Source organism: Anastrepha obliqua, chromosome 1 (genome assembly GCF_027943255.1).
Source record: "Anastrepha obliqua isolate idAnaObli1 chromosome 1, idAnaObli1_1.0, whole genome shotgun sequence".
Lineage (NCBI taxonomy): Eukaryota > Metazoa > Arthropoda > Insecta > Diptera > Tephritidae > Anastrepha > Anastrepha obliqua.
The window spans coordinates 98,094,060-98,109,647 of NC_072892.1; the positions used below are offsets into that span (position 1 = coordinate 98,094,060).

General features: G+C 33.5%; 1 protein-coding gene across 1 annotated transcript in view; it reads right to left on the reverse strand.

Annotated features, from left to right (window-relative positions):
* Window positions 1-15,588, reverse strand: part of LOC129235923 (neuropeptide CCHamide-1) — a 38,954-nt gene that overhangs the window by 2,323 nt on the left and 21,043 nt on the right. The window contains exons 2-3 of the mRNA XM_054870005.1: window positions 4,452-4,487; window positions 4,245-4,378 (exon numbers count right to left, since the gene is read on the reverse strand). Coding sequence (XP_054725980.1) covers window positions 4,245-4,378; window positions 4,452-4,487 — 170 coding nt within the window. The remainder of the gene's footprint in view (window positions 1-4,244; window positions 4,379-4,451; window positions 4,488-15,588) is intronic.

A 15,588-nucleotide genomic window follows, 5' to 3' on the forward strand; every position in this document is an offset into this window, starting at 1 on the left:
GTCATAACTCAATCAAATATTGCTTAAGCTCAGTTGGATCGATGCAGCAGTATCATTGAAAATTGTATTGTAGTTATAAGTTTCATACATAGTGAAATTTATATGTTTTTGAATAATAAAATAATTTCGCAAGTACCTCCCACACATAATAGCTCGGTTTATTTTATTTCGACGCGCACTTATTCGAAAACTTTTTTGGAAAATATACATATAAATATGTGAGGCGTGCTCAAAAAATAAGGCAAATTTTCAAATTTCGCGGGCTACGATCATTATTTTTTTATGTTGGTGCACTCGTCTTGAAGATATGTTCACTAGGCCGGGTCGATTTGTGGGGAGGCAAAAAAATCGCCCATTGCTCTGTGAAAATCATATTCTAGGGATCAAAATAAGAAACTTTGCCGAATGAACCATACCTCTAAAACGAATTCTGATGTCCCCCAATTTGGGTCGAACTTTTTAGTTTCTTTTCTATAACTCACTTAAATTAATTTTTTCATTTACATATTTTCTGACTAAATAAATTTCTTAAGAGAAAAAATAGATATTATTATAAATAAATAATAAATATTATTATAAATAAATAAAAATAAGGAAAAAAACATAGGCATTTAGCTGATTTTTTCATGTAAAGGCCAAAAATGGTGATATTTTTAAATTGGGGACATCAGAATTCGTTTTAGAGGTATGGTTTCTTCGGCAAAGTTTCTTATTTTGATCCCTAGAATATGATTTTCCCAGAGCAATGAGCGATTTTTAAATCGACCCGCCCTAATGTTCACGGTTTTAGCAGTATACTTGTTTAGTTTATTTGTGAGAGGCATAAGTAAGACAAGTGTTTTGCGTGTTCAGCGCTGTTCTGCTATCGACTCTCGTAACCATATACCCATGATTCGTCACCAGTTATGACTCTTTTAAGCAAATCTGGATCATCGTTGACGTGATTCAACAATTCCTGAACGATGCTCATGCGCCGTTGTTTTTGCTCGAAATTCATAAATTTCGGAACGAACTTCGATGCCACACGCTTCATGCCTAAAATTTCCGAAAATATTGCATGGCATAAGCTAACCGATATGCCAACATCGTCAGCAACTTCACTAATTGTGATTCGACGATTCTCCATAACAATTTTGTTCACGTTCTCAACATTTTCATCGGTTGTTGATGTGATGGGTCATTCAAAGCGAGCGTCGTCATTCACATCTTCTCGACCTTCTCGAACTTGTACCACTTGTAAATATTTTTTTGAGTCAGAGTTTCAAGTGTTTTTGAGCACTTAATTCCATTTTTTACTCAAAATTTGATGCAACTTCTTTGACCCATTTTTTCGATAGCAGAAAACTCCTTTTTTTCGATAACACGTAAAACACTTGCCTTATTTATGCCTCTCACAAATAAACTAAACTTGCTATATTGTTATAACCGTGAACATATCTTCGATACGAGTGTACTAACATAAAAAAAAAAATAATAATCGAAAGTCGAATGTAGGTACGTAGCCCGCGATATTTGAAACCTGCACCTTATTTTTTGAAAACACCTCGTATATTTACATACAATTATTCGAATTTGAGTTTATCTATAACAATTAAATCAGCTAATTCTTGAACGTACGTAAGATCGTTAGTTTTAATATAGTTATTTTTACTTTCTTTAAAACTTTGAAATCGGTTAAACGAATTCTTGATACACTATAATTAAACAGTACTGATATTTGAAAAGTTCCGAGAGATTCTCACAACATAAAGATATTCTCCTTGAGTTTCGAATAAATTTTACCGGTACTTCTGCGAGTCTTGCTAAAATGTGCTAATTTAAAATTCTACTCTAATTCTAAATAATAGTTACTTAAAAGAATGACCAGTATGAAAAGTAAGTACTGAGGAAGCTTAATCTTTGCAATAGAAGTTAGAGGAATCTTTTCATTGAACTGTGCCAAAAAGGTATTGTACATTACCGAATATATAAATATACAACACAACATATGGCTTAAATCATTAATCACCCTATAGGTGACAATCCTATGACTACCATTCGGAATTCACAGAGAGAACGTAGGTTCGAATCTCGGTGAAACACCAAAATTAAGAAAAACATTTTTCTAATAGCGATTGCCCCTCGGCAGGCAATGGCAAACCTCCGAGTGTATTTCTGCCATGAAAAAGCTCCTCATAAAAATATCTGCCGTTCGGAGTCGGCTTGAAACTGACGTACACCACAAATAGGAGGAGGAACTCGGCCAAACACCCAAAAAGGGTGTAAGCGCCAATTATATATATAAAGCGTTTTTCAGTAAAAGCGCTTCAACTTTGAATAAAACACAAACGGTTTGACTTTTTTAACTAATTTTTTTTTATTATCGAGTTTGATCATATACATTTAAGTGTGAAATTCGATTTCTTTCGCATGACCACCGCGTGCACGTTTTACGAAGTCCAATCGTTGAACCCAATTTTCGACCACTCTTTTGCATAAATCGGCCGAAATTCTAGCAATTTCGCGTTCAATATTGGCTCTGAGCTCACAAATCGTCGCCGGCTTGTTACTGTAGACCAATGACTTCACATAATCCCAAAACGGGACGGCTTGTTAAATGGACCGTAAAATGGCCGTAATGCTCTTAAAGTAGCAGCGACAGAACGATTATTTTCATAAAACATTTGTACGATTTGCAATCGTTGCTCAAGTGTGTAGCGTTCCATGATGAAATGTATACTAATGAAGTTTACAAATGACAAGCGAAAAATAAAAAATATTGCGTCGTTCGCTCTCAGCCAATATATATGTATATACATATATATGTATATACATATCCATATATAGGAAGATTTATAATTTTGGCAAATAGCGCTGTACGTCAACCACATTTGACACAGCGGCAGTATACAAAAAGGCAAGAACGCGTAAACGTCAAAATGAATATTTCCATCACTCAATCATTTATTTTTACATAGTAAAAAAAAGGTTGGATGATTAATTTTGCACCACCTTGTAAATGACACAAGAGGTTGATTCAATATCCCGCCAAGATAGCGCATATAAAAAAAGTTTAATTATTAAATTTCTCAATATTCAAAAATCTACTAATCAACAAGTCGATACAAATTTTAAAATTTCACTGTCCTTTTTCATCTTAGTTTCTTGGTACTCAGGTATATTACACAGGTATACTGTGCAATGGAGAACGTTCTATTTACAGTTTTACTTTATCAACTAAACTGCCGTTACGTTCTGCTTTATTTCGAAGTTAAGTGGAGATTTGAAAATTCACTCTTATTCGAGAGATCTTTAACTTTTCCCTTCAAGAAAGATGTAACAAACACTTGGGCTGAAAATTCCCAGCCCTAACACATAGATAGCACTAATTTTATTGCATTCGCCTTCTTTTCAGTTAGTACTAACTTTAAAAATACAACTGTTAAAATTTCATTCCAATTTTATTGTGCTAAGAGTAACTCTATTTTTTATTTACAAAATAATGGAACAAAAAGAATTTCGTGTTTTTTATTTTACACTGCTTTTTGAAGGGGAAAAATACCGTTCAACAGAAACAAGGACGTGAAAAGTGTTATGGAGACTCCGATCCATCAGAAACAACAATAAAACAATGGTGTGCTGACTTTTAACGTGGTCGCTGCGACACTGATGTTGCACAACGAAGTGGACGTCAAAATGAGGCGGTAACAAAAGAAACATAAAAAAAATCCACAAAATTGCTGTGAATGGTCGAAAAGTGAAGTTGCGTGGCTTTTATTTTGCATGAGCAAAATTTGGCTTTATATTGCATGAACATTTGACTATGAGAAAGCTCTGTTCAAAGTGGGTGCGGCGTTTGGCCATTGTTGACAAAAACAACAACGCACAAGTCAATCCAAACAATCCACATCCACCGTATTCGCCAGATTTGGCTCTGAGTTATTACTGGCTATTCGCAGAGCTACAAAACGTATTTCCTTTGTTACGCCTGGGACTTTTCAGTCTATGTGTTATTATGTAATGTATGACGAAATTTAAACTGAATCGCCACAGATTCGAGCTCTTCAAGCCTGCACTTATCCTCCTTTCTCTTGTTCTCTTTGGATCATAGGCTATGGCAAAACTCATAATACGCTTCGTAAGTACAACCAGTTTCACTTCCGTACTCTAGTTATTGGGAGGTGTTTGATGTTTCTTATTTTTAAAACTTAAACTTTTGAATCGAAATACTTTATATACCTACGTACATTCTTATTCATACTTACCTTGTTCGCCACAATTCGATTTGCGTTATCTTCACCCAACACATTTAATTGGTTGTTGCGTAAATTTCTCGATCCAGATTCGCGCTGAACTTTATTACCACCGACTACTTGGCCACTAGAACGTTTACCATGAGCTGTTACAATAAAGATGTTTCAAACCTAAATAGCGGCAATATACAAATACAAGTACATTCTTTCAGCACTCACCACCCCAACATGAATGTCCATACTCCAAACAGGAACCTGCAAGAACATGAAAAGAGAAAAACATAAAATAAAAGTATTTAAAAGTTTAAAGTCTGTTTAGTCTCTGCTTCCGCTGCCACTTATTAAGGCGTCACATTCAATTCAAACCTATGTTGCTACAAGCTCTATTTTAAAAGTACAACAACTAAGCACATCATAGAAGATATCGGAACCCATAAATAACAATTTGCCGCAAACTTGTTGCACTTTTGCCACAACATTCACGCTGCTTTGCTTCTTTCACTTCGGCTAAAACAAATACAGGGTATTTACAACAATGTTTTATGTTCTCGTATATGTGTTAGCTGTCATCACAGTGTCAGCTGTCAGACAGAAATGTAGAGACTCTGTAATAAATATGCCAAAATGTTTTGTTTATATATAGATTGAGGAAGATTTGGTGTGAGTTAATAAATAAACATATCAATGAAATGGACCACACCAAATTCGAGAGCGAAATGGAGTAACTTTTTTTTGTAAGATGCGCAAAGAAGAACACACAAATTTTATTATGTAGGGTATGCTATTTGACTCAGTTTTAAGCCCAATAAGTTATTTTGGTCTTGACTGATTACTAAATTTAGGGATTCGCAATTTTACGTGTTTTAAAGTAAAATTACAACAACTAATATAAAATGTACGTCCAGTAGCGGACGTTTTTTACTTTGCGAATAATTTTTTATAGAATTTATGAGCTACTTATATTACACTGTGCGACAGTGATTTTATACTTTTATGGAGACCTAGTACAACTTGTAGGTATAGTAAAACTAAGAAAAATGGTGTAGGAGAAATTTCCAATACACCCCCAAAATCTCGTTTTAAGGCCATAAAACCGTTTTTCAGTAGGTTGATGTGAAGAATCACTCCTAACTTCGCCAATTTCCATCCGATTTCGAATTTGTTTTTTTAGTTCGAAAGAACAAAAACAAGCCTTTTTGACAGTGTGTTGACAATTTTTCTGAAATGACAACTAACGAGACTGTAGACGGAAGTATTTGGATTTTTTTTATTTTTTCTCTATTTTTTCAACTTTGACATAATTTTTACGATATTATCCGATATTAAGGATTTTTTTTAGTACACTACTGTTATAGTAAATTTAATTTTGCGTCGAATGAGCTATATTTGACTGTAATTGAATTAAAATTAATAGAGTTGTGTGAGTTTTAAGATTTTTTTTTTTTTTTACTAATTTGGTACGTAGGTATAACTTACGCTAAATGGGAATAAGGACGTGTTTTGATGCGTTATTATAGATACGTAATTTTTATTGGAGTATATATGTACTGTACTGCATACAACAGAACTGGTTAAAACTTACGAAAATATCTGACATATTATCACACATTTTTTTTTTTCAATAGAAATATGAAAAAGCTCCCAATTGTACCAAACTTCACACTGCATATTGATTAACAAAAGAAGTTTGTTATTATAATTAAACCTTATTAAAACGTCAAAGTTTTATTGTTTGTTTCATTGAAATTCAAGAGATATAAATCAAAACGTTGCCAGAAAAGTCGAATTTCTCAATATTCTCCGATGATGTGGCATCATCAGCCTTATCATAAACCAGGTGATTGTTATTTTTATAAAACGGACGTAAACGGTCATCATTATAAAGCTCGAAAGCACATAAAGTATGCTGATGTTGCAACTGTTAAGAACCCCGTAGTCTTGGACGATATGATTGACTCAACTGCAGGTCATGAACTGAAGGAAGTTCAACTCATTGCTGATAAACCTGATGATGAAGAGTACTTTCCGGCTGGTTCTAAGTCTTCAGAACGACACATTGTATCAAATTCAGATTTTCAGGATCTTTCTCGTGATTTACTTCTATCGGGAAGACAATCTGAAACGCTCGCTTCTCGATTTAAACAATGGAATTTAGTTGATGACGACTTCAGATGAATGATGATGATCGAATTTCTTACAGAGAAGTATTCAGAACTGATGAAGCGAATGACAAATGTACCGTACCATACTAAACTCCAAAGGGCCATTTCCAATGCATTTTTAAGTTTGGAACCAGTTCCGTTGTGTACTGCACCGTACCGCACCGTACCAAACCGTACAGTGCTGCACTGCACAATATTCCAATAAATATTTCCCATGTGCTAAGGCTGTTAATGTTGTGCTAAAGTTGATTAGATTGTGACTATTTCTTGCTGTTAAAGGTAGGTCGGCAGTGAAAAGAATAGAAAGTCCTGGTCCTAGGACACTTTCCTTTTCTGATTGATAAGTTTTTCATTTATTTTAACTCGAAAATGTCAGCTTTGTAAGTATGATTTTAACAGCATAAAGAAATTACTAGTTTGTATAGCAGGCCCTCGAGCCATACTTTGTCAAATGCTTTTGCTATGTCCATGAAGACGGCAACACAGTATTCTCTATTTTCGAATGCTTCTCTAGCGAATGCTTCTCTCAGAGTTGACCTGCTCGATGGTGGAAACAGCAAACTTTTAAGAACAAAAATTGTATCGAAAAAAAACTCAAATTTAGATGATTTTTATTTTATAAATATCTTTCATAAATTTATTGTATATTTGTTCAGTTCCAAGATGATTAGATGTTCTTCTGTTATAAATGAAAATTGGAAAATTGACCGGGGTATTCAACATACGAGTTTGTTTTCATATAACGTGGCATAAAAGTTGCTCAAATGGCATGTTCATTAACGAGAAATATTATAATTGAACTAAAATAGGTATGACATGAATTTGACTTAATTTTTTTTACTATTATTGTCACTTAATTTTCTTTATAAGAATATATATTTCCCTACAGCTTCTTAATTTTCTTGAAAATATTAAAATAATGCATATTTTATTACTTAAGTATGTTTGTATGCCAAAAGTTAAAAATCTGTTGAATTGTAGAATATTTTAATTTATTTCATTTAAAACCAACCACAGTATTCGATTCGACCCAAATCTATTTAATACAATTTTTTCGGTTCTTAGTCATCAATCATCAAAAAAAAGTTTAATATATTTTTATTTTTATTTGCTCGAAGTATAATTTGCTATTATTTAAATTTTTTAAATTTATTTAAACAACAAAAATACTTTTGCAAGGAAAATTTTAGAGGATCAGATGTAAAAAATAAATAAACTCATAAATAAAAAAATTACAATCACAAAATTTATTAAAACCAAAAAAAGAAACAAATAGATTTAAAAAATATATACAGCTTAAAAATAATATATTTTTCATTTTAAGAGTAACTATAGCAGGCTTCAAATTTCCGTTTTCCGCATAGGCATTTATCGCACTTCGTACTTGTAGACTTGGTCATTCCCCGCATTGTTTTTAATCACTTTTAAGCTTTATGAAGCTCATTTTTCCATCCTTAAATAGCAAAGGACAAAGGATATTAGTTGCTTACCACTAACTTCTTGCTAAAAAGAAGGCTGAGAGTTACGTAAATGTTAATTTTTAGCCGAATCGACTAACAAGTTCGTCATAACACCATAATAACAATACTTTCTGCAATGATCCGAGTATTGCTGTATGCAAGACAACATCAGAAGTAAGAGGAAGGCCTACTCTACGCTGGAAAGATCAAGTGGAGAAGAACTTGGCTTCACTTGGTGTTTCCAACTGGCGCCGGTTAGCAGGAGAAAGAAACGACTGCCGCGCTTTGTTAAACTCGGCCGGAATCAGCGGTTACCGCGCTACTTAAGAAGAAAAAGAAGAAGAAGAAGATAACATCGGCAACTGAGATTGCACTCTATTTGAAAGCGATCGGCGAATTGAGAGAAAATGTTTGGCTTGGAAGGGAATACTATTCAACAATTTTTTGAAGTGTATTCTATATTTTGTAGTACCAAGGCAGTATTATCTATTGTGAGCTATTGGAATAAGTTGAAACCATAATGGGCGATAGGTACCGCGCGACACAATGGGATAATGCCCAACCATACAAATGCCGGTTACCGCCTCCGTTCTTTTGAAGAAACTCAAGTGATTTTTGAATAGTTTTTTAGAAATCTGAAAGTTAGATAGACGAACAAAGTAGTTATCAATGGACAATATTTTGAATAAATGAATTGTTCAGACTTTTGTTTAATAAATGCTTTCACATTTAAAGCTTGTCCAGGGATACGCCTTCAACTATATTTTTCTTTATTTTATTTCGAACATCCTCTGTGACTTATGTACATACCTACATGCATATTACTTTCTTATGTCCCGCAGTTTTCAAAGCCATCGCTTTCCGCTGTGAGTGAATATTTACTTTCACCTTTTCTAAATGTTTAGAAACTTCCAGAAAAACGTTGTAGCTGTTACGAACAATTTTTAACTCAATGTGTACAAATGATTTAGGTGCGCATGAATATACATAAATAAGTATGTCGTTGTATCTGGGCCATAATGAAGGGTGCTTTTGGCATATTGGGATATCTGTAAACTTACAAGTATACATAAAACAGAATTATGACATTTCCTTTGTCTGGCAAATACCTACAGCCGCTCGAGCAATGTTTACAATATATCATAATTTCCAAAATACAAGTTGGTGCAAAATTAACAGTCCAATTTTGGTTTTCGATCAACTTTTTTGCAAAAAAAAAATTATATCAGGCTAAAATCTTTATTTTGACTTTTACGCACTCCATTGTTTGTATCTATGTTGTATACTGAGCTGTCTAGTTGACAAGTGTCAAATATGATTGACGTACGATACCTTTTGCAAAACTTATAAGATGCTTTCCATTTAAATTCAACCGGGCTATTCGGGTCATGTTCTTCGATTTCGATGTAACTTAAATATGATGCTCTCTGGTCAAAATAATGAGACACGTATTTTTTTGTTCGCCCGAAAAAATTTTTTTTCAAGAGTTATCGGCAATTTTGTTTTTCGCCTCAAACTCGATTTTTTTTAATTATATAAGAAAATTTTTTTTTTAAATGCCCATAACTTAGTCAAAAATGAACCGATTTTAATAATTTTGGGTTCAAAATGATCGTAATTACATACACAAGCGACTTCATGTAGAAACAATTGCAAAAAAGTAGTTGAAATTTTTTTATTTAGCAAAAAAGAAAAAAAATTGAAATTTTTTCGAAATTCAATATTTCAAAAAGTGTATTTTTTTTTTTTTTATAACTTTGTCCAAATCAAAAGGACATCTCAAACTTTAATTGAGCTGCATGCCTAGTAGCTAAAATGAGTTGTTTTTGAGTAATGAATTTTTGAGTAAACACCCTGTTTCGCACTTTTTGTTTTTCGCAAAAGAAAAAATTTTCAACTACTTTTTGCAACTATTTCTCCATGAAATCGCTTATGTAAGTAATTACGATTATTTTGAACCCAGAATCATTCAAATCGGCTTATTTTTGACTAAGCTATGAGCAATTAAAAAAAAATTTCTTATATAGATTCTTTCCATTTCAATTCAAAAGGGCTTTTCGGGACATGTTCTTCGATTTCGATGTAACTCAAATATGTTGCTCTCTGGTCAAAATAATGAGACACGTATTTTTTTTTCGCCCAAAAAAATTTTTTTTCTAGCTTTATCGGCAATTTTGTTTTTCGGCTCAAAATCGATTTTTTTTAATAATATAAGATTTTTTTTTTTTAAATGCTCATAACTTAGTCAAAAATGAACCGATTTTAATAATTTTGGGTTCAAAATGATCGTCATTACTTACACGAGCGATTTCATATAGAAACAGTTGCAAAAAAGTAGTTGAAAATTGTTTATTTTGCGAAAAACAAAAAGTGCGAAACAGGGTGTTTACTCAAAAATTCATTACTCAAAAACAACTCATTTTAGCTACTAGGCATGCAGCTCAATTAAAGTTTGAGATGTCCTTTTGATTTGGAAAAAGTTATAAAAAAAAAAAAAATACACTTTTTGAAATATTGAATTTCGAAAAAATTTCAATTTTTTTTCTTTTTTGCTAAATAAAAAAATTTCAACTACTTTTTTGCAATTGTTTCTACATGAAGTCGCTTGTGTATGTAATTACGATCATTTTGAACCCAAAATTATTAAAATCGGTTCATTTTTGACTAAGTTATGGGCATTTAAAAAAAAAATTTTCTTATTTAACCCTTCTACTATGTTTGGGTCAATTTGACCCAATTTTCAGTAAAACTCATCGAAATTCGCCTGTTAGTCTAGTCGTATTGTATTGATTCTTCTTCTATTTGTTAACTGCAGTAAAAGGAATAGATAAATATGAAAATTAATATAACATCTGTTTTTTATGTTGCTGGAGGATGCCAAATGTAATTTCATTACACTTATTACGTTGTTGGGTCAATTTGACCCACCTAGTATTTTGAAACATTTTGCCGTTTATTATTACATCACTCGATCGAAACCGCAGACAAAGAAAGCTAGTTATCGGAGATCGAGTATATTTTGCACAGCTCTATATTTATATGTATATTCTCGATAAATTTATAGCCTTTTCGAAAAAGGGGAACTCCCGTTTTATGCACCTGTGCAAAGAGTAAGTGTCGATTGTTTGCTTAGTTAGTAATTTATTATCGCGCAGTAAGGAGCTTATCAAAGTTTTTATAAAGAAAGTGATTGCTAAATATATATTTCTACAATGTCCCAAAGGAAGAGAGTAAGTCAAGTTTTTTAATTTTCTATGTTTATGTTGCTGTTACACATTTTTATAATTTTATTTTTTAAAAGAAACTAAGTATTGAAGAAATACACCAAATTATTAATTCTGATGCTGAGGATATTTTCGACGAAAGTGATAGCGATGAAGACTTTGTACCTATCGCAGAAAATGAAACGGACGATTCAAATACTTCATCCAGTGAAAGTGAAGTAGATGTCGTTTTTGAAGGTAGCAATGCGACAGAAGAAGGCAATTTTCCAAATATTTTATCGAAAGATAAGAGCATAATATGGCATGATCAGCCACTTCCAATTTCAAGAGGCAAAATTCCTCGAAATCAAATTTTATGTCAAAGTCCTGGCCCATCAAAGCGTGCTATTTCTATGGTCACAGATATAAAATCCTCTTTTGATATATTCATGCCCTCAAGTATAAAAAACATAGTGGTAGAAATGAGCAACATCAAAGGATTGCAGTTTTTTGGAGACAATTGGAAAATTATAGACCTTATAATATAGAATTGGAAGCATACATAGGATTGCAAATCTTAGCAGGAGTATAAAAATCGCACAATGAAAGTCTAATTGATTTGTGGGATGAAAATAATGGCCGACAAATTTTTCGGGCCACAATGAGCTTGGAAAGATTTATGACATATCACGATGCCTTCGTTTTGACTCCGCTGCAGACAGGGATGAGAGAAGACAGCGTGATAAATTAGCACCAATAAGAAACATTTGGGATCAATGGAATCGGCAGCTGAGGTCATATTATCACTTACATGAAAATGTAACAATAGATGAGCAGTTAGTACCTTTTCGTGGTCGTTGCATCTTCAGGCAATACATTCCATCGAAGCCCGCTAAATACGGCTTAAAAATATGGGCTCGATGTGATGCAAAAAGCAAGTATGCCTGGAACATGGAAGTTTATTTAGAACGGGCAAGAAATACGCAACCGGAAAGGAACCAAGGTAATGCATTTATAAATTGGCTTTTTGTATGTCTCAAACCTATGTACAGTATAAATAAGCCGTCTCTATACAAATATTTTTAGGTGAACGTGTTGTTCTATCCCTATCAAAACCCTTTCCCAGAGGTCACACTATTACTTGCGATAACTTTTTTACGACGTACAATCTCGCCGTTCAGCAACTTCGCAGGAACATTACTTTAGTCGGTACAGTGAGAAAAAATAAGCTTTTTTTGCCACGAGAAATTGTCGACATGAAGAAAAAGAACGTTTTAGAAAGTCAATTTTTATTTACGGATAATGTAACTATTGTATCGTACGTCCCAAAAAATATAAATTTGTTGTAGCATTGAGCTCCCTTCACCATTCTCCACTTGTTGATGAGGGTGACAGAAAAAAACCTCAAATAATACTTCACTATAATGAAACAAAAGCTGGTGTGGATGCGCTTCAACAGCTGGTTGCTAACTATACATGTAAACGTCAGACCAAACGTTGGCCAGTTGCCCTCTTTTCGAATATGTTAGATATTTCGGCATATAACGCATACGTAATATGGACAGAGATAAATTCCTCATGGAACTCCAACAAGCTTTATAAGCGAAGACTTTTTCTTGAAGAGCTGGGAAAGCAAATGATCGAACCAAATATTGTCCGCAGAGAGAGACTGCCGCGAGGAATCGCTGCCAAGAATATAGTAAAAAATATTCAAGAAAACTCCAAATCTGCAGAAGAAGCCTCTACTTCTAATATTTCTGCCAGAAATGAATCCACCAAAAAACGACAGCGATGTTTCTTCTGTCATCATACAAAAAATTCGAACAAATATTCAGCTGTTTGCAGTTCGTGCCAAAAATTTGTTTGCAAGGAACATAGCAGCTTAGTTTGTGAAAATTTCCGTTAAAACGTACATATCTCAATTATTTACCATTAACATACACTTAACTTGATTCAAATAAAAAAAATATGAATTCTTTCAATAAAATAGTGTTATTAGTGGAGTTTTTATAAGTGGGTCAAATTGACCCAAAACACTATATGTGTAATTTTTTCCTAACATAGCAGAAGGGTTAATTAAAAAAAATCGAGTTTGAGGCGAAAAACAAAATTGCCGATAACTCTTGAAAAAAAATTTTTTCGGGAGAACAAAAAAATACGTGTCTCATTATTTTGACCAGAGAGCAACATATTTAAGTTACATCGAAATCGAAGAACATGACCCGAATAGCCCGGTTGAATTTAAATGGAAAGCATCATAAACCATCCGATTCGGTGAGTAATTATGCGCTACCTTGTATTTTAATTGAAATTTGAGTCATTTTTCGAAACAAATTTTATTTAACAGCTTTTAAGCATTTTTAAGTTAAGAAGCGATAAAGTGCGGGAAGCAGAGAAAACTAGGAGAAAGCTTATTATTTTTGGAAGGAAACGTTATAGTAGTTAGCACCACACAATGACGTTTTTGCATATCCATTTCAGATCTAACTGCTCAGTTAAGGGTGGAATAAAAATATTTTTATTGGAATCAATTTTTAAATATTATTTATTGATTGATTACAGGACCAGTTTTAAAGGCTTATGAAAGCTGCCCTAGAAGCTAAAAATGAAAGCCTCTGAAAAATATTTTTTGCACGCGATTCGATACTAGGTATTATTATGAGGCCAAACGAATTATACACGTCTCTAGCAAGGGATTCCTGGAAATGATTATTAGAGGCAGTTTGCTAACCATCAGATATCAAACTATGGTCCGAAAAAAGTATCTCAGAAAGATAGAGCCTTCGTTCCTTTCAAATTAACTAAAGCGAATTGTTTGGTTTTGGACATGTTGTAATAATTACTTATGTATATGAAAGTATAGACGTCCAACTGTTGATCAACATTTTTTTATAGTTACTAAGTGTACTTAACTTTTAGCTTCATGTGTTTAACAAGGTTAAAAGGTGACCTACTTAATATCGAGATTTGTGGTAGATTTTCTTAGTCACATTTTTTTTCTGTTCACTCCTCTCGGGAGCATAGGGCCTCGACAAGACTCTTCCATTGTACACGGTTCTGTGCTGTTGTTTTCGCACTGTCCCATGAGATGTCGGCATCTGCTAATTCGCGCAGCATCGACCTTCTCCAAGTGTTTTTTGGTCAACCGCGACCTCTGCTCCCTTGCGGGGTCCAGTTCAGTGCTATTCATGTGATGCTATCTAGGGGTAACAAATTACTTAGGGCAATAAATTTTAATTGTAAAACTACTTATATATAATAGTATTATTATAAAACCTGTAAACTTTTTTTTTCGAGGGCAGCAAGAATACAGGTATCAAAAATGAAAGACGAACAGGGTGATGGCAATAGGATTTTAAGTAATGGAATTAAGAAGTACGAATGATTGTCGTGATCCCTTGAATTCAATGCGCTATTCAATGTCACTATCTGCTGAATTCCCGGGTTCTTCTAGAGAGAGCATTGGTACTAGTCTACATTTTTTATGTTGTTACACTCTTCATATAATATGAACGTATGTGAAATTTCATTTCAATCTGTAAATTCATTTTTTCTTTGCAAGCCGTTTAGTATCGACGTATCGTGCAGTGATTGAACTTTTATTTAAGGTTTTTTAACCTTCCTTAAAAAGCAAAGGAAATTTATGAACAAATGTCGATAGTGTATAAGGACCTTTCGCAATTAATCAGTACAGTAGAAAAATGGATTGCTGAATTTAAACATGGCCATACAAGCCTTAAAGACGATCCACGTCAAGGACGTCCAAAAACAGCAACATCACCAGAAATCGTAGAAAAAATAGAGGATATCGTATTGGAAAATCGTCGAGTGACTGAAAGAGATTTAGTAGAAGTCCTAAGTATCTCATTGTCGCATTGCGCAGTGTAAATAATATTTTGACTGAAGTATTGGGTTTCAGAAAGCTGTGTGCACAATGGAACAAAAACACATTCGAAAGCGACTTTCTCAGCAAAATTTGGAACATTTTTGAAAGGATAAACAGATTTTGTGCGTCGATTCATCACTATGGATGAGACTTGGGTCTATCACCATGATCCCTAATCAAAACAAGAGGCTAAAGAGTGGTGGGAACCCGGTTCTTTGGCTTCGAAGCGAGTTCGTGTCCTGAAATCCAAAAAAGTGTTAGAAACAGGTTTTTGGGATGCGAAACGAATCATGCAAACTGGTAAAACAATAAATTCTGAATATTATTTTAAACTTTTAGACGAACTGAAAAACAAAAAAATCGTGCAAACGACCCAGTTTGTAAAAGAAAAAAATAATTTTTCATCAGGACCATGCACAGAGTCACAAGAGCATTTTGACAATGGTTAAAATCCATGAATTTATGTTCGGATTGTTGGAGCATTCATCGTATCCACCAGGTTTGGCCCCTAGCAACTTCCATCTGTTTCGAGACCTAAAAAAATCTATGCGTGGAAAGCGTTTTTCATCAAATGATGAGGTCATAAGCATATTTTGTAGCCCTTCGATATTCACTTCAAGGATGGAATTCACAAATTGGAGTCTC